This window comes from Anopheles arabiensis, chromosome 2 (genome assembly GCF_016920715.1).
Source record: "Anopheles arabiensis isolate DONGOLA chromosome 2, AaraD3, whole genome shotgun sequence".
Classification (NCBI taxonomy): domain Eukaryota; kingdom Metazoa; phylum Arthropoda; class Insecta; order Diptera; family Culicidae; genus Anopheles; species Anopheles arabiensis.
In genome coordinates this window covers 47528078-47554715 of record NC_053517.1, presented here as the reverse complement: position 1 = coordinate 47554715, position 26638 = coordinate 47528078, and the positions used below count along the sequence as shown (strand labels likewise).

Genomic DNA, 26638 nt, shown 5'->3' with positions numbered 1-26638 from the left:
GCGTGCTGTCTCTGGACAACGGTCTCCTCGGACTTCCACACGAATCTAACGGTGTGGCTGTGGGTGACTTTTATCGAAACAAATGTTGCCGTTTCTCCTTTCGTAGCGGACCATTGTTGTGGCTTATTGGACAAGTAGAATTGTGGTTTGCCGGCAGCTTTGTCTCGTCATGAAGCCCCGAAAGCTCAGCAGCTACATTCGATGTTGTTTAAGCTAATGCGCGCTTGAGTTTTGTTCAGGATGGAATGGATGTGTCGTGGGTAATTAAAATGTTCGAAGCGGGAAGAATGTACGAAACGGAGGGAAATGGATGAGAAAAAAAACGAAACTAGAACATTTATAAATAACCCAAAGGCGACGGAATGAAAATAGTACAAGCTGTTAGGGAAATTGCAATTCCAAAATTATTCCTCCCACACGAGCGATACACGACGATGTGTACTACATATGTGGATACACAAACATAAACACAGTGCCTTGGAAAAGGGAGTAGAATCCCGCCGTAAATGGACTATTTGTTAGTAGATGAGTGGTAAATGTCCGACAACCATGGTCAGTTTGATGGTGGCCATCTGGCTTCCGGTGACCATAGAGATACCCCCCCTTGGTGAAGCGTTGCTGATGCTGGGCGCCAAAACGACAAAAAAACCTCCACAATAAAACAAAGCGTTATTGCTCTTGCGCTCATCAGGAGCAGAAGGTAACACAGCAGGGTCATGGTGGAAGCACTACCAAGCACTTGAAGCCGCAACACATAAAATCTAACCGTGCAGCACAAAGCACGGTTCCCTAGCATCCATACACTTTGACACTTTTTTGTCACTAGCAGCCGGAAGTGTCTTGGTTCTCTTCTTTCATAAGCCTTTCTGCTCCAGCCATTCTGGTTAGTCAATGAGCGCAAGTAAAGAACACCTTCGTAGAAACGCCAGAGCTTCTAGCAAGCGCGGAACCAGCGCGAGTGTCTATAACAAAGCGAGCATATTTCACATCTGTTTTTTTTATTCAGCCCCATGATGAAATGAACGATCCCCAGCTAGAGGCCAAGCTTTGTGACAGGCAAGTCTTGGACAGCGAAACTGAATTGAAAATTCAATTACTTTCACTTCAGTGCGCAGTTTTTGTTGAAAAATAGTAATAAAAACAACACGTAGCTACCTGCGATGGGTGCCGTTGGTGTCTGGCGAAGTGTATTCCAGGAAGTCGGCTTCATCTTGCAAGGGCCAGGCATCCTGCACTGTTCTGAATGTCTCGCTAGCCAAAGACCGGAAGACCCATTACTGGCTAACCGAAGAGTTCTTGTTTAATAATAGATTCGCTATCGGCACTGTCTCCTAGCACAGTATAATTTGTGTGTGTGTTGTGTGTGTGTGTGTGAGAGAGAGAGAGAGAGAAAGAGAGAAGGAGGAAGATAGAGAGAGAAGATTGGCATAGAGCTTATATGCAGGGCTATCTGCTCTATTTAGAGGTGACCGATTGCAACCGACACTAGTGCATTCTAACAACTGCTATTTGCTGCTCGCGCTCCTGGACTGCACCACATAGTCGATACGCGTTTGCTGTATTCCGCTTTGGGCAGCTGTGTACGCCTTGATCAATACTTTACCACCGGCCAGGAAGAAGCAATTAAAATCGCTATTTCAGTTGCAGATTAATAGGAGCAAACGGTAAAGCAGTACAAACCAGAATTGGAACTGACAATCGATAGTGCAGTGAAAGTGTCAGGATAAGGCTTCCAGAATGCTACGTTTTATTTTTCTATTTCATATAAAATAAGGTAATGACAGAATGTAATTTATTCAAGATTTCGCTCAACACACAACACACCGCAAAAATAAACGCCTGCCGTAACTAGAACTAGTAATGGAGATGGAAAGTTATGAATGAAAATAATCGTTTGGATGATTTGATGATGAACCGTTATATTTATACTTTCTCAGTACAGCCTAAACACCTTCCCGTGTTGATCTTTTGTGTACGTTTTTTGTGTTATTATTATTGTTCTTGTAAATGGTTCACTTTTCGATCTGTACCAGGAACTGAGGCGTTTCCATTGCTTCGTTGTTAAAAAAACTTTCTTCATAAAGTCTGCTCTTAACAGCTACGGATCGCCGAATCTGTTTCTTCCTCCTTTTTTGTTGGTGGGTTTTGATTTCAACCCAATGAGTATCCTTTTTCACGCCGCTCCAACAAATGCTCCAACAAGATGGCAAATGCAGACTCCCGTTAAACGGACAGTCGGCAAAGGTAGAGCAGATTAAAAAAGTTTGCTTCGCACATCCGTCGTTTCGATTGCAGGCTAGCTTTAGACGGGTGAAAAAAGCATCAAGATGCCGCTCCTTTTCGTAACCCTGATCTTCTTTGCCACCATTATGAAAAAGCTGCCTTTTTGCGATGTCGTGGTTGTGTGGTTTTTTTTTTGTTTCCATTCCAAACTTTATGGATAAGAAATGGTTTTATTTCCAGAAGCGTTTGGCTTCCGACTTGGTTGATGGTGTCGCGTTTTGCTACCATCGTAAGGTAGGGATGATGAGAAAAAGTTAATCCGCAGCATATGTCCCCAATAGATACGTATTAAGTACCGAATGCGGTGCCGGAAACTTTTGGAATGCATCTTTGATAGTTTTGTTCCCGAGGATTGACTTTTTCCCTAGTTTTCCCCATAGTTTTGTAGCCTAATTTCGAGTCGCGTATGGCCGAATTTACGGCAGTTCTAGTTTCTAAAAGTTGATCCACACGTTGCATTTCCTTTAAAGTTGTTTAAAGTGATAACTATTACTCTGCTCGACTACAACAGCTGCCTGTCGCACATTTGTGTAACTCATAGTTACAGCAAACGATCCACCGTTTCTGCCGCTTCCGAGTGCTTCGAGCAAGCACCCGGCGGGTCCCAAAAGTGGCGTTTGGGGTGGCCTCGAAAAATCCTACCGGATAGCACCAGAATCATAATCGATTTATGTTCCTTTGTTTCGGCCGTACAGCCTGCTAGCTAACAGCACAACTGCGCGATCCACAAGCAGCAAGTGTGACATTCGGGCTTCTCTGAACTCTGAATCTATTCTGAACGCGAGTTTAGTATTGTGTGCCACTCTGTGCTGCGGTCCCGTGTCTGCGCCTGCCCTCTTAGCGCATCATCATAAATCAAATCTCAATTACGATTCCTAACGTGTGCCTCCGGGTCTCACCGCAACAAACACACGTGCAATATTTCCATTTATTTAGCCCTTCGTCATCGTTTCTGTTCGTGTCTGGAGCTGGGACTATATTTTCACACAGGACGAAAAGGAGCTTATCCCGATGGTCAACCAACGATTGCAATGTTTATTTTCGAATAAAAACAACCCTGTCTGAGTGACTCTTGGCATCATCTATTTAGAATGAACAGCAACGTACAACAGTAAAATCAATATACCCTGGGGAGTTGGGATTGTGAGCGGTTTGAGAAATTTTATTTCCTATGCCTAAGGTAATTTAATTGCAATAAGGTCAAAAGAAATGGTTTCGATCGATGTTTTCATGTTGAAATCTTGATTATTATCTACAATCTACCAACTTTGATTTTATTTTTCTCAAACTTTAACATTTAACGAGTGGGCAATAGAGCACTAAGTACAGCAACACATCAGAATAATTGCACCACATAATTATTTTTGGATTTTCAGAATTAAATAAAAACGCTGAAATTCAAGCTCATAGACGTGATCACAACTTTAACAAGGTCGGGGTTACTGACACATATATTACTCCAGAGACGTACAAAAATGACGCTCAAGGGTAGCCTTTAACATACTCAACCTTCACACCTTGATTCACCTTCTTTGCAGATTGGTTGAGCCAGTATCATCAACCACCGGGCACCATACACATAGTAACATGTAAACGAGATATTTTGAGACGAAGGTTAAATTTTAATGCCTTGTGTGCGGTTTGTTGTGTTGGAAATCATCTTTTTAATGAGGCTAAAGTAGTTTGTGTTATTAATGTACGAGAGTCTGGGGAGCCAAGTAGTCGTTATAGAAGCGTCGTCATTACGTTGTCTCACACTGAAAAAATAACTATTAAGGCTCAGTAGTGAGGCAGTGGGGTGATTCCTTGTTTAGTGTTTTCCTAACGATAGCTTACTAATTAACTCATTCATGCTGAAGGAGTCATGCTTCGAGACATGCTATCAAATGCAATACGTTGAATTCAACATTATGAGTAATTGAGTGATTACGTCTTGGGCGAAATCTTCATTTCAATTAAATTAGTAACAACTATAGCCGAGGCGATTCCATGTCATAACCAACTAAATGTATAACCCTTCTCACTGGTATAACTTGCAAGAAAAAAAAACTTATCTTTTAATCGTGGCGTAAATTAGAGTTATCATCATATCAGCTTCCTGTATACTTATAAAACAACAAACATGTAGTTTGTTTTTTTTTTTAACTAATTCAAAAAAAACATATTGGTATTATTATTATATATTGTTTCATTATGTACATTGAATTCGATCAAATGATCAGATTGATCAACATTTCATCTGTTCATGTAAAATACATAATCATTTAAATTTCAATGTCAAGTTACATGCGGCCAATTAGAACGGTTAAAATGCCACTGGATGGTGTAGAATGCCTTTATGGCGTTTAATTTCCGATCATTAACTGTTTTGAATGTTGAACAGTGGTAATGTTTTTACAGTGTTAAAAGGTAGAATGTAATAAAAGCCGGAATGGATTATCGTATCATCTACATTTTGCTCGTACAATACGGATTAAGTTTCGTTATTGCTAAACATTGAATTAGTTTATCGTTGGGGATTTATGTCGTATTTATTAGGACTTCCATTTCCACAACGGATTCGTGAGTTTTCTCTTCCACTGAATAACTTAATTTACTGAAACATGGACTTTATATGAAGTTCATAAATGAGACATGCTATTTTTATTATAATTACATAGTTTAAAAAAATTAAGTCATGTTTGTTGTATATTTCATTTAATTACCATAAGTAATAAAAATGGCTTCCCCAAAGATCTATCCACAACACATTATTTGAGCATCATTATCCTTACTCATGTATTTATTTCCATTAATCATTGCATTTTCTATCATTCCAAAGACAATTCCTACATGTGGAACGTTCCTGGTAAGAGATGTGTATAATAAGAAAGTGATTTGAAAATTTCGCAAGCAAATTGCATCAACTGTGTTTGTCCTTCTTGGTAGTAAATGTGCATATACATCATTCCCGTGTGTTACCGTTAGCTTGTTTCAGATCGCCACAGATCGTAATATGCTCTTCCCCAGCAGATGTTCTCGTTCGTCCTGTGCAATGAGGTCTGCGAATGTATTATACGTTTCGGTTGTCGTGTCAAATGCAATAGGAATAAAAAGAGAGAAAAACTAAACCGCCTAGCAAAATCCAATAGCAAAACATACTAACAAGCCTGTTTGTTTTCCTTCCGATTTGATGTTTTCTTACAGCAACTTCGAACCAACGTTACTGATGCCTGCGAGCGCCACGATCCTTGCCAGCATGGTGGCATCTGCATATCGACTGACTCGGGCCCGATCTGTGAGTGCCGCAACGTGGAATACGAAGGAACCTACTGCGAGCGAGGTAGGTAGCACGGAGTTTTTGGCTGAAAAACGAGTTCAAATTGACATAAATTTAAACTAATTAAATCGCACCAATCGCAAAGCTACACACACACGGATAGTGTGAACCATTTCAAAGAAGTCGTAAATTATTCCCCAAACGAGACGGGTATAGCGTTTTTGCCTGTCAGTGTGTCTTCCGTAGGGGATGAAAGCGTTTAACCAGATTCCCATTCCGGTAGCAGGCAACTGGTAGCTTTGGGGCCGAGAATCGGGCACACAGCTAGCCGTGCATGTTTGCGCTCTGCAAAATCCAATCTACAACATTACTTTGGCAGGGTTCCCCTTGGTGGTGTCTTATTTTATCATGTATTATATGCTTGCTTTCGCGTGCATGGTTCGATAGCATGGCGGGTGCAGGAATCGAAATGCTATCACACCCGAGCCCCGAAAACCATCGCCGTTCGTCCGAAAACAGCAGCCACAATTCCCATCGATTTCGCTAAACGGATAAAGGATTTCCGGTTTATGGTGGGGACAGGCGTTTCCGAACGGGAGTATTTTGATCATTGTGAGAAAATAATAACGATAAACAGTGATACAAAGCACAATTCGCTAGGACCAACGAATGACACAAAACGCTCTCGCTACGACCATCCAAGGATCACCATTTGACCCAGAGCGAGACGAGCAGTACGAGTGATAGGTGAATTTATGGGATGTTTACCAATGTAATCAATTTATGATTATCGGACACTCGAAATCGTAAACCATCGAGGCGGATGAGAAAACGAAATGGACACGAAAACTTTCGGAAACAAAATTTCGTCCAGGCGTAAATCCGCACGGCAGTTTGACGCTGAACAATTATTTTCCCGCGCTTTGGTTTTTATTTTGGGCCAAAGTGCCGCTAATGAATGCTGCAAAGATTGTACTAAATCAAGATTGCTGTCAGCTCGGCTTCTTCCGGTTCCGCAACGGTGAGATTTTTTCTCCTCCTTATATTTCACGTTACTGTAGTGCGGAAGGTTGAAAATTACATAACGGGCGATGCAGCGGGCTGGTTCGGTGAACAACCAGCATTGGGAAGGGGGATGAATTTTGATAAATCGTTTGAACATTTCGTTACGGCAGCAGAGCTTCTTACTCAGGCGTAAAACCTTTAACGTAATTGTTTCGTCTCGGTAGCCATTTTCTTCTTTCGGTTGTGTTCGGTCCCTGCTTCGGAAGGATTAACCTTGTTTTTCTTTCCTCTTTTATCGTGCCACGCGTTAGCAACATCGCTCCTGTCAACGTGAAACGTGATGGAGTGGAATTGGTAGCAGTGTGAGGATAATTTAATACATTTGATTGATCATCCACAAATGGCTAAAGTTGGGACACGATTTTGCTTGTGCTGTTGTTGATACTGGTGAGACATACATTTATGTTCCATTTTGGTGCGGTTTGCTGCAATATCTAAACTCTAGTAAGCTTTAGTTGCATGCAACGAAGTAACGTACTATCCGGAGTTGCCTTGATTTCTGGGATGTAAAACATGTACATACTCTTTAAATTTCTCTTTAGTCCTTGATTGGGATAAAGCACTGGTCTGCTTTTCTTCAAAGCCTGACTGGATGATTTCCACCACTTGCTAGGGTAACTTGATTCATCCTTGTCTGGGTTAGTTTTCATCCGCAGTATAATAATGAATACCATATATCTTACCTACGGACTCCTCAAACAGTCCCTTTCATGGTGAATGTGCTAGGCACGTTGCATTGTACGCTCGTAGATATTAAGCAGCCCGTCTCGGTACAGCCAACTCCGGACCGATTGAATGTGAGGAACTTTACACAACCTTGCTCCACTTTCAAGGATATTCTGCCGGTGGTAATAAATATGAATTTCAAATCAGGCTAAAATATCTCACCGTCCCGGCAGATGTGGCAGCCTTGAGTTTACATGGTACACTGGTCCAGGGTTTAAGCTGAGTGGAAGCGCTGATGATGCTATGAATAAAAACGGATTTTGACCGTTTCTATCCAGATTGTATGGAACACTAGTGCTTGTATGTAACCGCGTCGGCCCCATTTTTCCCAGCTCCCCAGCAGCTTACATCGGTGCATGATTAACATTAAAACTCTGGCCAGTGCTTGGTGGTATCAAAGGCACCAGGCGTTTAGATTGAATTTTGGAATGCATGACAACGGGTTGATGTTATAGGGGACGATGTAGGTTGCGGGAACGGGTGCCGCTCCGTTTCGATGCCCTGGTGCAGATTGTCCTTGGGGAATATTTAGGAACATCCACCGACCCATTACACCGAAAAGATGCCCATCCCCGTTTGCTGAGACAGACAGATTTTCAGAGCATGCGAGAAAGAAGGATAGAAAGCGTGTCTTTTACAATTTGCAAACTTCAGTCAGGATTTAATTTTATTTCACGGTTCTGTGTCACACACCTTTCGGGCTATTCTACGATGAAGCCGTTCCTAACAGACCAACTCAGCATAGCGGTAAAGATCCTAAATTTAGTACAACCATCTACCGTTGCTAGAGCGCAACAAACAAGCTTACATGTCGCGACCGTCGAGGACATTTTATCGCTTCTACACAGCTTTCGCTGACTTTTCGAGCATGCCGTTCGGAACGAGCTGTCCTTGCGAAACACAGATTGGGGCGACTGGTGGTGAGGGCGAGATTTTTGGGTATGATGGGCACCGTGCCAAGGGAACAGCGCATATGGAGGCTCGTGCCATTTTATTGCTAAAGATAGGAACCACTCACGCGCGAGCGAAGGTGCGACCCGATGATAGACTAAAAATAAATGCAATATTCTCGTGCGCCTCCATCAGATGGGGCACCAGTCCAAAATCTTGGTAGCTTGTAAAACGTGTAATTGGAAACGATGAAACTGAGTGGCTGTTTGAAAAATGTTAAAAGAGGATTGAGTGTAAAGTGATTATATGTACAAAGCTTGGCCGGATACACTGATGTGATTAACGGCCACGAACATAACATACATGCATATCAAAATAATCATATAAACATATTCTTAACTGTCGTTTTCGATTCAAATCTTGATCCGAATCTCAAATACGCAGTACAGACTGTCCCCAAGATACGCTATTAATGGGGATCTCAAATTTCTGCGTAAGTCGAATTTCTCGATTTGCAGTCAAAATATCACTAATTTTCGTGTAAGTTTGATTTAAGCGGTAGATTTTAGCCACTTAATTGATTATTTGATTTGATACTAACCGGAAATATAAATGTTGAACCTTTTTGAACGATTTTTAATGTTCGATCGATTGGGAATTTGTTTTGCATCTAACAATTAAATTCAAACAATGTCAGATCAGTGCAATATTCTCAAAGAACTAAAAAATGAAAAAATACTGTGGATCTATGAATCGGCGTATCTCCAGGACTCCTTACAATTACAGTAAGTCAAGTCCTTTATATACTAAAAGCAGGTCTTGAAAGCTGTGATTGGAGATCAAAAAGAAGAGAAAGCGTTTTAATATCACAAATTTCAAAAGAAAATGAGCCATTAGTATTGTATCAATTATCGTGTCGCATGCGTTTTTGTCGCTTATTGCCAATAATTTTTGATACTCACCAGGCGGCTCCATGTATGAGATATCTTGTGGAATTCCAACATAAATTGAAATGAAAGAATGAAGTGACAGTTGACAATTTAAATATAAGTTCAAACATGAAATTGAATATAATCGCTCCATCATATATTTTACTACAATAGATATAAGTAATGCCATCTCACTGTTCGTTCATCCTGAGGTAAATGGAGACGCCCGGTCCTTGTCATAGATTTTGAGTATGTAGTTATTTTTATCTAGCTCGAAGCTCTGTCAATTCAAAACATGCCAAAAATATGTTTATTAAGTTTAGAAATATATTAGCAATAATATCAGTTTCCCGAGTATCCAAGATTTTCCTTCGTTGACTTTGAATGTTTGTTCGCCATGAGCTTGAATCGTATCGATGGTCGAAGTTGTCAACTTAATTTCACGGACAGCTTCATTTCCATGAATGTACACACACCGAAATAAATCTTATTAAAGTAAGATCTGATGGTGTCCAAATCTACGCATTGATTGATTTATTCAATGAATGTATGTGATTTTAATTCACACCCTTGTGTGTCACACTGCTCAAATTCAATAGCGGCTTTGCAAAGGGCTTTGCATTTTCCCACTCACACCACACTTTTGTTGGTAAGCATGGGGTACCGCTCGAAAAATAATGTTGTGTTGTGATACAACGAGTCAAAGCCATCCTCGCTTTTGTCATCGTGTACCACATCCATTAGCAAACGGAAACGCTAGCATCAACCGATCGTACCCAATCTCCTCTTCTCGAATTTTAACACCCAAAATATCAAACCACCCACACAAACGACCACTTTACCCTCTTCAATCCATGGAATGCTAGAAATGCACTTCGACGAAGCGGTTCCCACACCTGCCCTCTCCCCGGGAAGCATCCAATAATGATGAAAGCTGACCAACGGGTTGGGTTGGCCGGTTGAACGTACGCCACCGATTTCAAAGCCCTGCTGTGTTCAGCCCCATTCGCAAGCCTTTCTCTCCTGTCCTTCCTTTCTCTTTTTTCATGTCCCACGGGGCAAGCAGATTGGCGAATACGATCGTAAATTTTGTGCCCGCTGCCTACCAAAGGCATTTAAACTGCGTGGTAAACAGCGACCATGTACATCAATTTGCCGGGCGTACACTGCTGCAGCTGGTGCAATGCAGTTGCAAATACCACAATATAGAACGCACGTGTGTGTCGTGTTCCGCTTTCTACGCTTGCTGCATCTGTTGGAAGAATGTGAATTGGGTCGCAGTTTGAATTTTGGCCGCTCGCACTGTGAGGACCACTATGGCTACTAGTGAGATAGTTTGATGTGCTTTACAGTAGCATGTGTGACAAATCCATTGCTGTTATTAATGTGGTCCATGACGCTTTTATTGTTTGAATAGAGCATTGAGCTCCTTTACACATGGAAGATTATATTATAAACATAAAAAAATGTTATATTGTTTTGCGAACATTAAATAACTGGAAATACGAATTCAATAACAGTATGGTATAAACAAATATATTACTAAAAAGAACGGCATTAGCTTTTGGAAATTTGCCAATTTCAGTTAGAAGACATTATCTCGTAAGAGTTTTGTTTTCAAAACTCATGGATTATGAAGCAAATGTGGTTTCAACAACATTAAACGCAAACGATAACCTTTCCTCACTCTCGCAATCAGCCACCTTGCTATTGGGTTCAACCATTCCCTGCGATAAAACACGTGAATCAGCAGAGCATAGATAGCACAAGTGAATCACAATCGAATTGCGTTAAACAAACAACGGGGAACTGCCAGAATACCGCACGTGATCGGATCCGACGGATGGCAGTGAGACGAACGGTCGATAAATTTTTGGAAAATATTCACCACCCAGCCAACCATCTCGATCTTGCATCCCAATCTAGTTGGGATGTAGATGAAAGAGATAACGAACCAACGGCTGCATTCGACGCATGCTCTACGGTGGCTATGAACTCAAGCAAATAAGATTAATTGTCCTTCGGATGCTAACCATTTCTGCTGCAAATCCTGCTGCGATGGGCTGGAAGATTTCGTCGTTTCACCTTTTTTTAACAAACACAACCCTATCGGTTGGTATATTTGAGCAAGTGTTGAACGAGTTGCTTCTGAGCTTGTCCTTTTCTGCTCGATGGTACGGTCGATCCACTGCAGGCACTGTCGAAAGGGGTTTCCGGACCGCATCGATCCTAGCCTCACATGATAAATAATCGTAAAAGGATAATAAAAATAATAATATTTGGCCAGCAGCCAACCGTCGGCACGGTTCTTCGGGGATGCGGCACACCCGCCCTCTCTGGACGATGTCTCAGCAGCAGCACAATGTTTGGCACCCGCAGTGAACGGTCCGACGAGTCACGGAAAGGCAAGCAGAGGAGGATAAAATGGGCTGAAATATAAACTGGAGCATCATTAAAAATTTTAAGGACCCAAGAATAGACCGCCGGAAGACATAGCTTCCGGATAAGAGCATTGGTGGTGTTTGCCGTCGAATTTTGCTTATCTCACCGTTTCCCAGTGCACTCGGGTCCCCTGATTTTAATTACGATCACATGGACAACCACTTGAAAGTGGTACCATCGGACGATCCCGCAGCTTTCCAAGCTCCTCACGTCGGTGAAATGAAATGCTAATAGCTTACCCAGAAGAGAAGCAAAATGGACGCCTTGCGGTTGTTGTTCGTTTAGACTCGTTGAGCAGTCCGAGCCATTGACTAGAAGCTATGGTTGCGTTTTCTTGGGATTCTGTCTCTCTCTCTCTCTCTCTCTCTCTCTCTCTCTCTCTCTCTCTCTTTGTCGCTCTCCCTTTCTCTTTCTCTCTCTATCTCTCTGTCTCTCTCTGTCGCACTCCCTTCTCTCTATATATCTCTCTTTATCTCTCTCTCTCTCTCTCTTATTTTCTCCTTTTTCGCTCTTCCGTTGTCTTCGGTGTTAGATTGAGTGCCGGATCGGACGTGAATGTTGATGACAAATAAATTAACGATAAGCGATAATTTATAGAATCGACGTGAAAGTGCCGTACGCGATAACCCGAAGACTTTGCCACCGCAATAGCTATCAACGCATCATGCCCGATCAATGCAGTCGCTATAATTTACAGGATAAACAACAGTATCGCAGAATAATGATGTCGTTGGAAGGATGTATCTTAACAGAATAACTTAATTTTTTAACCATGAATAAAGATTTGCTCACGCTTGTGACAGACGACAAGCGTTACCTGGGCCGGGCCTTTGATAATCATTTCAGCATCGTAGACAGCAGTACACAAGCGAGAGACTAACCCATTTTCTTCACCGATTGTTTCATTCGCAGACAAAGCACCGTCGGAGGCAACGTTCCGGGGCACCGAATTCCTTTCGTACGATCTGGGACAGACGGGCGGGGAACCGATCGTTAGCGCCCAGGATGCCATCACGCTCTACTTTCGTACCCGCCAGCCGAACGGGTTGCTGTTCTACACCGGTAAGTCTAATGCTGCTAGCTGTGGAAATGCTTGCAGATTTGCCCCATGCTCGTAGTAGTAGTAGTAGTATGTTGGTTTTTGGAATGTTCGCGCCCGGTATGATTTAAGTGCGACCATTTTCTTTTATCGCATCTTGGTAACAATCAACTGCAGTGGTAGTGGGATTAAACGATAATTTAATTTTCCGGCAGTGGCTGGTCAGGCTGGCCGTCCTGCATTGAGCGATAGCAGTAGCACAATTTGCCTACAGCTTAGCTCGACGGCGAACGTGCGAATGTTTCCAGGTATTCGTGACACAATAAAAGCTCCAATCTACTTGGTCAGCAACGGTTGGTCGTATCCTTTCTAAGGGACAAAACAAATCGTAAAATAAAGAATCCTCATTCGGTGTTTCCGAGCGCATCCCCGACCCACACTCACCAATAAACTGTCGAGGGATAGCTGCTAGGGTTAGCGATGCCTAAGGTAAGGTTAAATCGATGGTTTTGACCTGCGAGCGAACAAAGAACGGACAGGTAGACGACCACCACTCGAGTGACAAAGTGTGCTGAAAGATATAAAATTCCTTACGATGTTCCATGTCCCGTGCTTACCGGGACCAATGCAATGAACGAGAGGGTCTGGGTGATACGGCATGTGTATACACCCCATAAAAATATTACCTAATGCGTTGTACACGCACACACGCGCACAGGCCTAGAGTGACAGGTTTGTCTTTACAGAGTATCACTGAATTTATTCCCCTCCCCCGGGTATGGTTCCTTGAAAACCGACTGTACATTTGGTCACATTTCAACGCTTCCCTTGCTCGTGTTCGTTTTACGATTGTCGCCTTAGCGCTACCGCTTGGCTTAACTTTCACAATCAGAAACTGACAGCGAAGTGAGAGCTGTAGTCAAAATGTTGAAAGGGATGCTAGAGTGTACTCATACTACGTTGGTAGACTCTGACACTCATCGCGCAGCAGCCGTCTGAAAACAATAAAGCTTGTCACCTTACCCTACGCTCTATTCTAACATTTTTCTGTTAGATCCAACGCAAGCCCCTTTCCGTGAGGTGTTTTTTTTTTATTTCATTTTTTTACCACTCTGTGTTCAAAAACCAAACATTCAATGGTGCTACCATCTTCTCTGAACCGGACCTAACCAACGCTACTGTAAATTGTGAGTTGTGGGATTGAGCTTCCCGCGTGTTTTTCCTTTCACCATTGCTGCCGTCATCTGGACTTGGCTCGGCTCCATCCCATACCGCACTTTGCTTTTCCCCATGATTCTGTCTTTTTTCACATACACACCTTGAAACCTTCCCACCGTTCCAAGCCAACCCCTCCGCATCGTTTCCATCGTTCAAATCCTGATCTTCCAGCCAAGTGGGAGTGGGAAACGATAAACGGCAAGCATCTTTTATGGGTGGATGTAATCTAATTAAGATAATTGCTGCTTTGGCCTTCTGTGGATGGTTCCCGCGCGTACGAATAAGCCGGGTGAAGATAAAACGATAAAGATCGGGCAGCGAACAGGCAGGCTCTCCGTAAAATGGTGCACTTCTGGTCACTGGGATCTTTAGTGTGGCTGCTGCTTTTTTAAAGCACGAAGCAGTAAACCTAACGGGCTGTGGTATTTAGTGCGGACTTCTCCTTAACTACTTAATATGTACCCTTTTTATACCAATGGAATAGTTTTAACTTAGCAAATGCAATGTACATGAATGTTTGTGTACTTGTGTTATTTTTTGTTTTTGTGATAGGTTTACAATTTCATGAACATTGCTTACACAAGTTCAGGTCTTACAGATGTCACGGGTCGAAAGAAAAAAAAGTTTGATATTTTAAAATATGACAAAACCAGTTACACTTCATCGCACAAATCGATCCTGAAATGGATTGATTACCCACGCGTTGGTGCGTTTTTCGATGAGAAAATCAATTTTCCTCATTAAATTTTCATTATCGAACATCAAGCCCTATGTAGCCTTACTCGTGTGCTCGAGTTGTTCCGATTTTTCTCATTTGCGCAAACGGGTGTATCAAACTGGACCAACTTCCCCGTAGCCCCAGTTGCCACGATACTAAACCGGCGGTCGATGTAGGTATCCTGTCTCGAATATCGCTTTGGCTGTGTGGCATTTCCACGAAACACTCGTTTATAGCAAAACGGGACGCTCGATTTGCTCGAATTGTGCAGTCCAAAAGCAGATACACTCGGGTAGAGTTGAGAAGCAGTTCAGAGTGTTACCTGGGTTTGCGAAATTCAAGTAGTGAAAAGGAGAGAGAGAATGGAAGAGAGAGAGAGACAGAGAGAAATAGAGAGAAAGAGAGAGAGAGAGCGAATGAGCAAATAAATTGGTAGCAAAAATGTGGAGGAAATATTTATACCGAATCAAATTAAAATTGATTTGATTTGTTTACCAAGAGATGGACGTGTGTGTGTGTGTGTGCCTACTAGCCGTTGTGTGTTTGAGTAGCTGGGTATCTGTGACGGAATTGTGTACGAGACCAGAGATGAATGTTTTCGTCCGAATCGACCCCGAACCCGAGAGAACACTCGTTTTTCATCCGACGAAAAGACGGAATGCTGGGCATGCTATAAATAGACACCTGGAATGGATGGTTACGTGAAAAATAGATTATCCGTTGGTCCTTTAAATCATTGGCCTGGCTGGCTCCGGAAGCCTGCGACCGGGACCTGTTGGTGGGAAAGCGATCAACAGCACGTGGAAAGCGGATGTGGTGTACGCGTTGCCGGGTAAAGCGATTTCATTGTTCAGCGCAGGACAGAAAATCGGCGAACCCTTGGCTGGTGATGGTGGACGTAATCCATGGCCTATATTAATTGCAAAATGTATTTTTGATGCATAAGTGAGTGAGCTATGGTAGTACATAAACTATTTAGCTGAACTCGATGGCATTAAACACACATCGAATATGCTTTTCAAATAATTCACTTTTGCAATTCGTTTTCTACAAAAAATAGGTCATCGTAAAGCTCTGTATGTGGTTTGCGATAATCACCTGTGTTAAGTTTGATATATGCCCACTTCATTCGGCTATCATCGTTCAGAAAAGCTCGGGCAAAGTTATTTTACAAACAACAAGAGTTGTCAATTTCACTGTTTATTCTCAGTACATACATAGACATCTTTCGCATTTGCCTGCGGGGGAACATATAACACATTTCTGCGCAAAGATTTCATCATCAGAATCCCACCACCCGGTCATCAGCATCGTTCTTCGATTATCATGACGGCGAACTCATTGGCAACCAGTCCATGGAAGTACCATTAATCCGGGTCAGACTTTGTCAGGAATTAACTGATGTACTAAGTACCGTCGCCACATGCACAGTGACGTTGGGGTTGAGGCAACGTGCGCAAGGGGCAATACTGACAGCACCGGAGGAGGAAATGTGCGGTAGGAAATATCGAAAGAATAGTTGATTGATGGACTCCCGGCGCATCAACCTTCACTAGCCAGCAAAGGTCATTATTCATCATTTATCCACGCTGCTTCATTTGTCCATAGTAGGCTGTTGACGTTCCAAGTCAAGCTCGCAGCCAGAAACGCTTTCATCGGGCAGCAACATTTACGAGGTACTTACATTTTGCCGAAAGCGCGGCCATGGATCGATCGGAGTTGGGTTCATTATTTTCTTTAGCTTAGTTAATTGAACCAAGTGTGGAAAATATTCATTTGACGAGCAATTATCAAACATTTTCATAGATGCTATCGATGAGGGAATGGAAGGTAACTTCGTGGGCATTCAACTCAATCGATTTTGTTTCTTAGGCATCACACAAAGTGTTGAAAACTACCGTTTTTTACCGTTTTCACACTATGTACCAATGGTTGCTCCTAGTTGTGCTGTTTGTGACTGTCAGTTGGATGCTCCGTACAGCTTCGCGGCATAATTGACGCTACCCAACAGAAATGGCTCTCGACCCCAAACAAACGACCAATCAATGACCCTAACGAAGCGGGCAGGCACGATTGCTAAAAAACGAAGAATCCACTATCAATCATAAACGGTCCTGTTCTCTTTATTCGTGCCATTTCGTTCGCTTGCACCGTTTGGCAGGCGTACGCGGCCGCAATGTTCGGTTAGGTCATTACGATGCACTGCCACCAATCCATGACCTCGTGTAATGAACGTTTTCCCTTCCCGAATGCTTCGCCCCGTGGTACGCTGGCACATAGAAAATACAATCGATCAAAAAGAGCTTTTAAAATTGGCCTCGTAGACGCTAGTGCCAGCGTCATGCAATTTGCTTCCAGCACGCATCCTGCCAGCAAGCAGAGGCACGCTTTGCACGGTGCCAGCACCAGCAACCATTCTTTGTCAGCTTCTTCTTGGCAGCAAGGGCTGGTGAGGATCACGATAAGACGACGGAGGAGTGCAAATTGCCACCAGCAATTTAGTCACGGTTTTTGAGGGTATCTTGTGGAAAATGGTAGAGGGTCGCGGCGTGTCTGAATTTATACACACCATCGCAATCGAGCCAAAGCGATGGACTATGCCAATCGATGCACTATCGTGCCTCTTCTCACGATTGATTACGCGCCAAAAAAAACTGCCTAGGACAGTTTATGCTGTGGCTGTTGGGATGATGAAATAACTTTCATGAGCCTCAACGCGAAAATTGGGCAACCGGTCTCCGTGACTATATTTAAGCGCACTGCAACAGTATATCAGCACCCGACAGGTTCCATAACATTGTCGCGCTGAAACTCATTACTCTGACAGTGTCATTAATTACTTTGGTGCTGTTGGTGGCCTGAGCTCCAATAGGTTTATGCTGAATTCAAATGAAGGATTTGCACTTTCACCATAATTCATAAAACGTTCATAGAACGAAATAAAAAAAAAGTGCCATAATCATTAGAGTTTTATCTAATGTCAGAAAAGTACCGACTAAAATAAATTTTTAACTGCTTCGACAAAAAAGGCTTTTAAAATTACTATTTCAGTTCAACCGAAACGTTTGTTCTGATTGCATTTTGATTCCCACCTTAAATAATTCAAACCGGTGCGGTGAACAAAATCCGTTGCTAGTAGCTTACAAGAGAGTTATCAACAAAATCAATAACGCGTTGCATGGTGCAGTTGTAAATGTCACAACACAAATCGCTACAAGGAAAATGCATTTTTTCCAAGCCTGCAATCATCGTTCGTTTCGATCTTACCACGCCATGGTCAGCATTCTGCTGCGTCCATCGCCATGGGCCATCGGCTCGTAGACACAATATCATTATTATTATGCATGCCACTGGAAAGCAGTTTTTTAGTAATAATTCTCATCATACAACTTACAAAAACACTGTGCTGGCAAGGGGGAGATGTTGTGGTCGTTAGTGGTTCGGTCTTGCATGATTTGGTACAACCCCATGGTGTACTATGTGAAAAATGTTAAGACGACGCAAAAGTCAAGCATTTATAACCATTACAGAGTAGAAAGGAGAGTGAAAATTATGCCCAAACCCTTACCTGAACACGAGTGCATAGGGAATGGTTGGCGTACTAAAAGTACATTGCTTTGCATCGCACACGATTCGTGTAAAGCGATGAAAGAACAGACCGTCCAGAGGAGTTCATTAACGGAGCGAAGTTGTAAATCATTAATAAGGCAACATTTAGCGCTGTTTTCGCTTCTTTCCATTTGCAGTACAATGTTCGTTTTGTTGGCGGTATAGTTAGGATGTTGTGAGCCTTTCAATTTCGTAAAGTAAAGCTATTCACTATTCCTTCAGGATGTAAATGAGAAATGCAATGAAAAGGTTAATAATTATTGGCTGTGTATGCATAATTTCATGTGTTTATTTATTTAGTTACAAATTTTACCCGCCCACAAAACCCTTACTACACCAACCTTTTACATGTCCTGACATTAACGCAAGTATTTTTATCGCTTTGTTTCTTCCATGCTGCGAAACGCGCTCATCAATGTGCGGACAAAAAAGGTCACGGAACTGATTATCTGAATCTGGCTCTGCGTGACGGTGGTGTTTCGCTGACCATGGGCCTATCGAACGGAAAGCAAGAAATGCACATCAAACCATCCCGCGTACGCTTCGACGACCATCAATGGCACAAAGTTACGGTTCATCGGCGAATCCAAGAGGTAAGTTGGACAAGGGGGGAGGGTTTCAGGGGTTGGCTGCTTACAGGGCCTGGGCAGGCCGTCTCTCTCTAGCTTCGTAATAGCCCACTTCGTAGCCTTTGCGCCACACACAGCTAAACTGAAAAATGGTTAGCGAACCAAACGGTTGAGCCGGCGAATAGTTACCTGTGGCAGCCCATTTTCAACTCTGTTCTTTCCCAAGAGTATATTCTAACTGTCCCCGGTACTGGGAACTTTCCCTCTTTTCTGTTTACCGTCCATTTCATGCACACTGCTGACCATCGCCGCCCGCCGGCCGTGTGCAGATCTCATCGATAACGAGCTTCTGTCGGGTAAGTGTAATCGACCCAGGTCGAAGGAAAAATCCCACTTCGCACCACAGTAACGGCACCCACCACACTACAGACCTTCGCCTTGAGTACGCGCTCGAGCCGAGCTAATTCAGTATCAATTTCAAATCTATTCCAATCCCATTTTCCGCTTTCCCATCTTGACTGGAAAGAGCTGCTTGCTTTCGCTTACGCGGCTGTTCGGTTCGATTCAATGATGTTGATCTGATTTCGGTCCGGGGTTGAGAAACATATACCGCTAGCATTCGCTAGAATATGCGTACGAAAGAAACAATCTCTAGTCGTTTTTCCGCTTTTGTGGCGATGAAGAAATCTAACATTTCACACGACGGTTGTATCGGTAGCGACGCTCTGATCATACGATTTACGTTTACATGTTTGTTTCGCTTTCTATTACGCTTATTCTGTATAACATTATCAATTGTTTCCTTTAATGTGTAGATTACTATTCAGGAGCGCACTAAACGTGGATAGAAGAATAAAAATACTTGTCTAGGTTTTGTAAATATTGCGACCAGCTGGGGCAAGAAAAAAACATTCTTAACTGTAGTTAATGCTGTGAGACTTTTGATATTATTGCCCCTCGTACCGTGTTGCGCTTCAAACTGCACAAAGTGCAGAGCATTGACTTCAAAGGTCGACTCCACAGCCTTGGCCGTTTGGTTGTTTGAACCCTTTTATCCTAAACCTTTATTTTTATCAACAGACCGTAAAAAGGCATTTTCCAGCAAACTTACATGAAAAAAGAAGAACAAAGAAACGATACATTAAAGTCTGAAACATTTCGCCCACCATTCGGTCAGCTAGTACATATCCTTCGTTTCGTTTCCAACCGAAGGAGAAAGTGTTAACAATGGAATCACAACACACTTTGTACACATCCTCATCCAAGACGGTATCCCACGATGGTTCTACGAACACTCTTGATCCACCGGAACAATAGGCCCATCACACTTCTTGTGACCCGCAAGCAGAGGGAGAACAACACTCAGCCCATCCACACATACACGCATACAAACACTTGTTATGCCTACCCTCTAAGATCAACCAGGAAAGAATTAAAAGCCACGTAGTATGGGTTCCGAACAATTTTTTGTGGACTTTCTTTTATGTTGTTTTAGATTTTTTTGCTTGGTTCACTAACCGGAACGACTTTTCATTTTTGCAGCTTACGTGAGAGTGAGCATTTTACCGACCGGAAATCGGAACGTTCCAGGGTGGGCGAAGCGCTCCAAGTCAGATTTTTTGTTGTTGTGTGTGTAGACAAGACTTTGCTTTGTACTTCTATGATGTAGAACATTTTTGAGGTACTTCTATGCTTAATTTTCCCAGCGTACTTCTTTTAATCTTGCCCTCCAACACTCCACAACCTAGCTACTTCACCAAAGGCGCAAAGTGAGAATTGTGTTGCTTGTGAGGGTACGCCGTACGCCGGACAGCACCACCGTGACTTCCGCACACGTCACAGTGCACGGTACAGACGATTCAAAGATGAATTGTTTCTTTTGTTGCCTTAAGGACGATACATTCCTCGGACCGCAACCTCTCTCCAGACCGCACTCTTCAATTCGGACGCGCAACAAAGGGCAAGACTCCATGCAACAATGGGGAATGCCGAAGCAAGAAGATGCCGTGGAGGAAGAAGATAAAAGAACGCACACATACACTTGCTAGGAGTTTTTTTTTTCACACAAAAGATTGAGGGCGAGAGTTTTTCCGCCTGAATGCTTTGAAATGCGAAGCTCAGCAGGTGAAGCCAATCGGTATGGCGGTGTGGAGGCCCGGAAACTCGGCCCCACTAGCCGGAATAGAACCAGTCTCTGTATACGACGGCTGCCCTGTATGTAACCACTTTCCTAATTTCTTGGATAATGATCGTTAAGAAGATGATATTCTGGTGATGTTCGTACGGGTGTCTAGCATGACATGTGATATGAACTGGCGTGGCATTCTTCTTTCCCCAGTTTGCTTCGGCCGGAAATTGTACTCGGCGCTTACTTGTTTTGTTACCGTGCACCTTTTCTTAAGGCTTTCCGGGCTGTAGAACGCGCCTACCGGCCTAATCATCAGTATCCGTGTGTGCCGCCATGAACAAAAGCAACACACGCTCTCAATGGAAATTAATGAGAGTGCTCTTTTTTTGTTGCTACTGTCTCTTGCCTCGCTTCGTTACCTCGGTGGTTGTATTAACCGGGTAATCGACGTTTAAGAATGGAGTCTGGTGCTACATGCAAAAAAAAATCATCTCCGGCTTGTGATCATTAATAAGAGCGCGCATACTGGCCATACGCTGTGCTTAAAACGCAAATGAATGAAAATGTCTGGGAGCTTTGCATAAAACCATTCGCCTGGTCCATTCACTAAGTCCGCTACTAACGGTATGTTTTTTGGTAGAACGTTTATTGCCTTAACTTATACACCTCAAGAGATCTCCGTTGGGGTTGTTTCTCTAAATACAGCGTGGTTTATCTTAACCTTTACTTTTTGCGTAAGTTTCATATCCTGTAACCTATCCCAGGTTGTTAGTTTTTGCTAACAAAATTGTACAAAATTAGATGCAGAACATACCGGCCGGGAGTTGGTTTCAAGACTTTACTTTGCATCAATCCAACCAAATGCCAGGAATACCAGAATGGCAAGAGGTGAGATAATAAAAACACAAACCGCCACGAAAGGTAGCGCCCTGAAAACAGAAGTCCACAAACAAGTCCGGTCGGAGCTGTTTGGCATTGTCACTACCAGTCCCCATCCATCCCCTTATCTCCCCTTCGCTCTAGCTTCGATTATCGTTACAACTGGAGACGGTTCCGTGCAGCAAAGTTCTCTTTTGTACAAGCATATCTTCCGGGCGTTGAAGTCTAGGACGAGGTTGCAGAGCAAACTTTATTTGTTCTACCGGAAGCAAAAACTGAACTGTTCTGAGATAGAGCAGCAGAAGAACCGAAAAGGTTATTTCTTCCCTGGTTTTCACCTACTTTGTAGTTTTGTTTATGATAAACCGGGGTACACCGGTATCGTTATCAGCCAGGGCACACAGCACCCCATCGCCCAAGGGTGCAGAGGAATACTGCAAGAATGGGATGGTAAAATTTGCTTAAAACTTGCTGCTACTGTTTATTCAATTCATTTGTGTAGCCAAAACGTAATGCCTAGGTAGGAAATTGAATCCGGCAAGGTGAGCAGAGCTGGAGAAAACACTTCGAGAAATTTCCGACCGGAAAGATTTTTTTGTTTGTTGTTGCTTTGGCCGGGTTTGTTTCGGCAGGAGCGATAATTCATCTTAAGATTATAGCCCCCTTAATCCTCCGGCTAGATGGGAAAAACGCAATTGGCGATACAAACACCCACACACCAACATATACACACACACTAATATGTAGCTACAACAGATCTAACCCATCTGTCTTTCTGTTTCCCCTCGTACCATCGTATAATTATTCGTCCCGGTCCCGAGCAGCTGGTCGCCGTTGTGGACGATGTGTACACGGACCATTCGCACATTGCCGGCAAGTTCACGATGCTTTCGTCGTCCCGCGTGTACGTGGGTGGTGCAGTTAATCCTCGGGCCCTTCTGGGAGCCCGTGTGCACAACAATTTCGTCGGCTGTCTGCGTAAGGTAAGGTGTTCTACCGCAAAAGCACATAACTCCATCCCATGTTTCGTTTCGTCTCACCACGTGATATGTTTCTTTCCCGTTTTCGCAGGTGGAATTTTCTGCCGATACGCTGCGGTTGAATCTGATCGATCTGGCGCGCACTGGATCGAAGCTGATACAGGTTGCCGGACGCGTGGATTATACGTGTCCATCTGGGGACCCGCAGGATCCGGTTACATTCACCACGCGAGAATCGTATCTGGTAAGTGTCGGCACTTTCACACAATTGTACTTGTTTGGTACGGAACCCTACGTTGTGTTTTGTATTTTTTTTTTTTTTTTTTTGAAGATGTTCTTAATAAAGAATCGGTGGCTCTGAAAAGAGCCGATGGTGTGCTTTTTCGTGGTACCAAGCTGGGTGGTTTGCTTGGAGTTCTGTGCCACTTGTGTGTGCCAAGGAGTTGCTGGTGAGATGAGCGAAGCGTGTTGCTTGCCGAGGATTTGAAATGACAAGAGTGAGAATTTGGCTTTTGCCGCTTTATTTATACTGCATTTTTTTTAATGGTGTGCGTGAAGACGAAACGATCGATGACCCGTCGAACAATTTGTAGCGATCCGCGAAAGTAGTGATGTGCTACAATCGGGACAATAGTAGTGATGTGCTACAATCGGGAACGAACATACCGGCCACCTTTTGGGAATAATTCCCAAAACTTAGTCCTCGTTGTGGCACTCTAAGGCACATATCTTGGAGACTGGTCTTTTCATGATTCCAGAAGCGGTCCGAAGGGTAGCTACTCGTGCCACAGCATCAGGTCCTAAATGCAATGATACAATGCGTGCCAAAGGCCACTTCAATGGAGGTAGTTGATCGTCTTTCATGATTACCAAGTCGCCTATGGAAAGTTTATGTTGTTTACGGCTGATGTTACGTTGATTATGCAATGATGTTAAATACTCCTTGGTCCATCTAAGCCAAAAGTTTTGAGATAACTTCTGTATCAATTGATAGTGGGATAGTCGGTTAGTTGGTATATGCTGTAAATCGGATTCAGGCAATGCCTGGGGATCTCTGAGTAATAAAAAGTGTGCTGGTGTTAAAGGTGATAAATCATTTGGATCTTGTGAAAGTGGTAATAGTGGTCTTGAATTCATACATCCTTCAATTTTTGTTAATAGAGTACACATGGATTCGTATGAAATTTGAGCTGTGCCAAGCTGCCGAACTAGATGAGTTTTTGCTACCTTAACTGCGGCTTCCCAAAGTCCACCGAAATTAGGAGCGCGTGGTGGTATTAGATGCCACTGAATGTTTTCGTTAGACAAGTGATTAGTTATTTTATTATTATCTTTATGAAGGAATTGATAAATTTCATGTAATGCATTCTTTGCACCAATAAAATTGGTACCATTATCTGAGTATATGTTTTTCGGTTTTCCTCGTCGTGATACGAATCGATCCAAGGCCATCAAAAAAGTGGTGGTACTCAAGTCACCCGCGAGTTCTAAATGTACAGTCTTGGTGCTCATACAAACAAATACGCATACATATGCCTTTGGAGATGCAGCCTTGCGATGAGATGGACGCAAATAAAGTGGACCACAATAATCCACACCAACGCAGGAGAAAACTTCATTTATTGTTACACGTGATATTGGTAATTGACCAATAGGTTGGATTATTGGGGTGGGATTAGCTCTTACACAATTAAAACAAGTTCGAGTTACACTTCTAACGGCTCTCATGCCGTTCAATGGCCATATTTCTTCACGAATAGATGATAATGTCATGCTCACTCCGCCGTGCATTGTTTTCAGATGATGATCCATGATTAGAAGGCGAGTGAAAGGATGGAAAGCTGGCATGAGGATGGGATGCTTAGCATCGTGGCTCAGATCAGAATGGCGCAACCGGCCACCAACGCGTATTAATCCATCGTTGCCAATAAATGGATTAAGAAGTCGAATAGAAGAAACCTTAGCTAACCCTTCATTTCTTTTTAAGGCTTGTAGTTCAACAGAAAATTCAGTAGCTTGTACCATTTTGCATAGGGCTCGTTTAGCATGTTGTATCTCCTTTACCAGTAGAACATTTAGCGATATTCTTTTATTTGATTTGCGAGTGTTGTTGATGAATCGCAAACAGAAACCAATAATACGAAGTAATGGTTGTAGTGTAGAAAAACGTTGAAATATTGGATTTATTTCAGTCACTTGAGTTGTTAGGACAGATACCTTTCGTTCGTCCTCTACGGTGATGTTGTTATCCGGGGTTTGCAAGGGCCAAGAGTCTTTGGGTTCACGAAGCCAGGAGGGACCATGCCGCCATAGATCACTACTGAGGAATTCATTCACCGCCACTCCTCTAGATATCATATCAGCTGGGTTTTCCTTGCCAGAAACATGTTGCCATTGGAAGCCATGAGTTAGTTCTTGTATTTCAGCTACTCGATTAGCTACGAAAGTTTTCCATGTTCTAGGAGTAGCTTTTAGCCAACCAAGAGTAACAGTAGAGTCCGACCAGAAATAGCATGTGTCAAGTGGAATATCTAATGCATGTTGTACCTTTTTGAATAGTCTAGCTCCAAGTAATGCAGCAGATAATTCCAATCGTGGAATGGTTAAAGGTTTCAATGGAGCAACTCGCGATTTTGATGTTAGTAAATTTACGCGTGCGGAACCGTGTTTGTCTTCTGTGCGTACATACACACACGCACCGTAAGCACTTTCAGAAGCGTCGGAAAAACAATGGATTTCAATTTGTTCATAGTGTGGTTGAAAAGCAAAACGGTCAATTCGAAAGTTAGTAAGTGTAGGGATTTGCTCGAGAAATTCTGCCCATGAATTTTGTAATGATGGGGAAATTGTTGAATCCCAATCCAAGTTCAATAGCCACAATTGTTGCATTAGTATTTTAGCTCGTATAGTTATAGGGGTAATCAATCCAAGTGGATCATATAGTTGTGCTATGGTTGATAGAACCTTTCGTTTGGTATAAGGGCTCTTGATTATATTAATGTTTATGTTGATACGAAATTTGTCTGACATAGGCTCCCAGCATATGCCCAAGGTTTTGATACTTTCATCTGGATCAAAATTGACGGAAGAATGGGTGGCAACAAGTTCAGTTGGTAGGTCAGCTAATACTGCTGGAGCGTTGGAACACCATTTGCGAAGGAGAAAGCCACCCTTCTGTAGCAAAGCATTCAGTTGATTGCGTAGTTCAATTGTTTCTGGGATGTTATTTGCTCCTGCTAGCAAATCATCTACGTATACGTTTTCTTTAATCACGGAACGAGCTTTGAGATACGTATCACCTTCATCATTGGCAAGTTGTATTAGAGTGCGCGTTGCTAAGAAGGCTGAAGGAGCTAAGCCATAGGTTACGGTTCCTAACTCATAAGTTCGAATGGGCTGAGAGTTGTCAAATCTCCACAAAATTCTCTGTAGGTGTCGATCAGTTGGATTCATAGTAACCTGCCGATACATCTTTTCGATGTCAGCTATGAGTGCTATTTCATATTTTCGAAATCTGATAATTAATGTCAATAATTCTTCCTGTACCACCGGCCCAACTAGTAAGGCATCGTTCAGTGATTTACCGGTACTGGTTTTGGCAGAGCCGTCAAACACAACTCTGACCTTGGTGGTAGAGCTAGAATCCTTCAGCACAGGATGGTGGGGAAGATAAAATGCTCCTGAACAATCTTCCCGTTCTCTTGGGACTAGAGTCATGTGCCCCAACGTTATATATTCATGTATAAACTTGTGATATTGAGCCTTGAGATGCGTATCGCTTTCTAATCGTTTTTCAAGTAGTTGAAATCTGCGCATAGCTGTGTTTTTAGAATCACCAAGCATTTGATTGATATCAGGATGTTTTGGCATTTCAACTATATATCGACCATTGTGGTCGCGGGA

At 42.9% G+C, this 26638-nt stretch overlaps 1 protein-coding gene across 10 annotated transcripts in view; it reads left to right on the top strand.

The window, feature by feature from the left end:
• LOC120897923 (neurexin-1) overlaps nucleotides 1–26638 on the top strand; it is a 95638-nt gene that overhangs the window by 35521 nt on the left and 33479 nt on the right. For all 10 annotated transcript variants that reach the window (XM_040303130.1, XM_040303131.1, XM_040303135.1 and 7 more), the window contains 6 exons: nucleotides 5470–5605; nucleotides 12508–12657; nucleotides 18612–18772; nucleotides 19078–19104; nucleotides 22580–22738; nucleotides 22827–22979. In XM_040303130.1, coding sequence (XP_040159064.1) covers nucleotides 5470–5605; nucleotides 12508–12657; nucleotides 18612–18772; nucleotides 19078–19104; nucleotides 22580–22738; nucleotides 22827–22979 — 786 coding nt within the window. The remainder of the gene's footprint in view (nucleotides 1–5469; nucleotides 5606–12507; nucleotides 12658–18611; nucleotides 18773–19077; nucleotides 19105–22579; nucleotides 22739–22826; nucleotides 22980–26638) is intronic.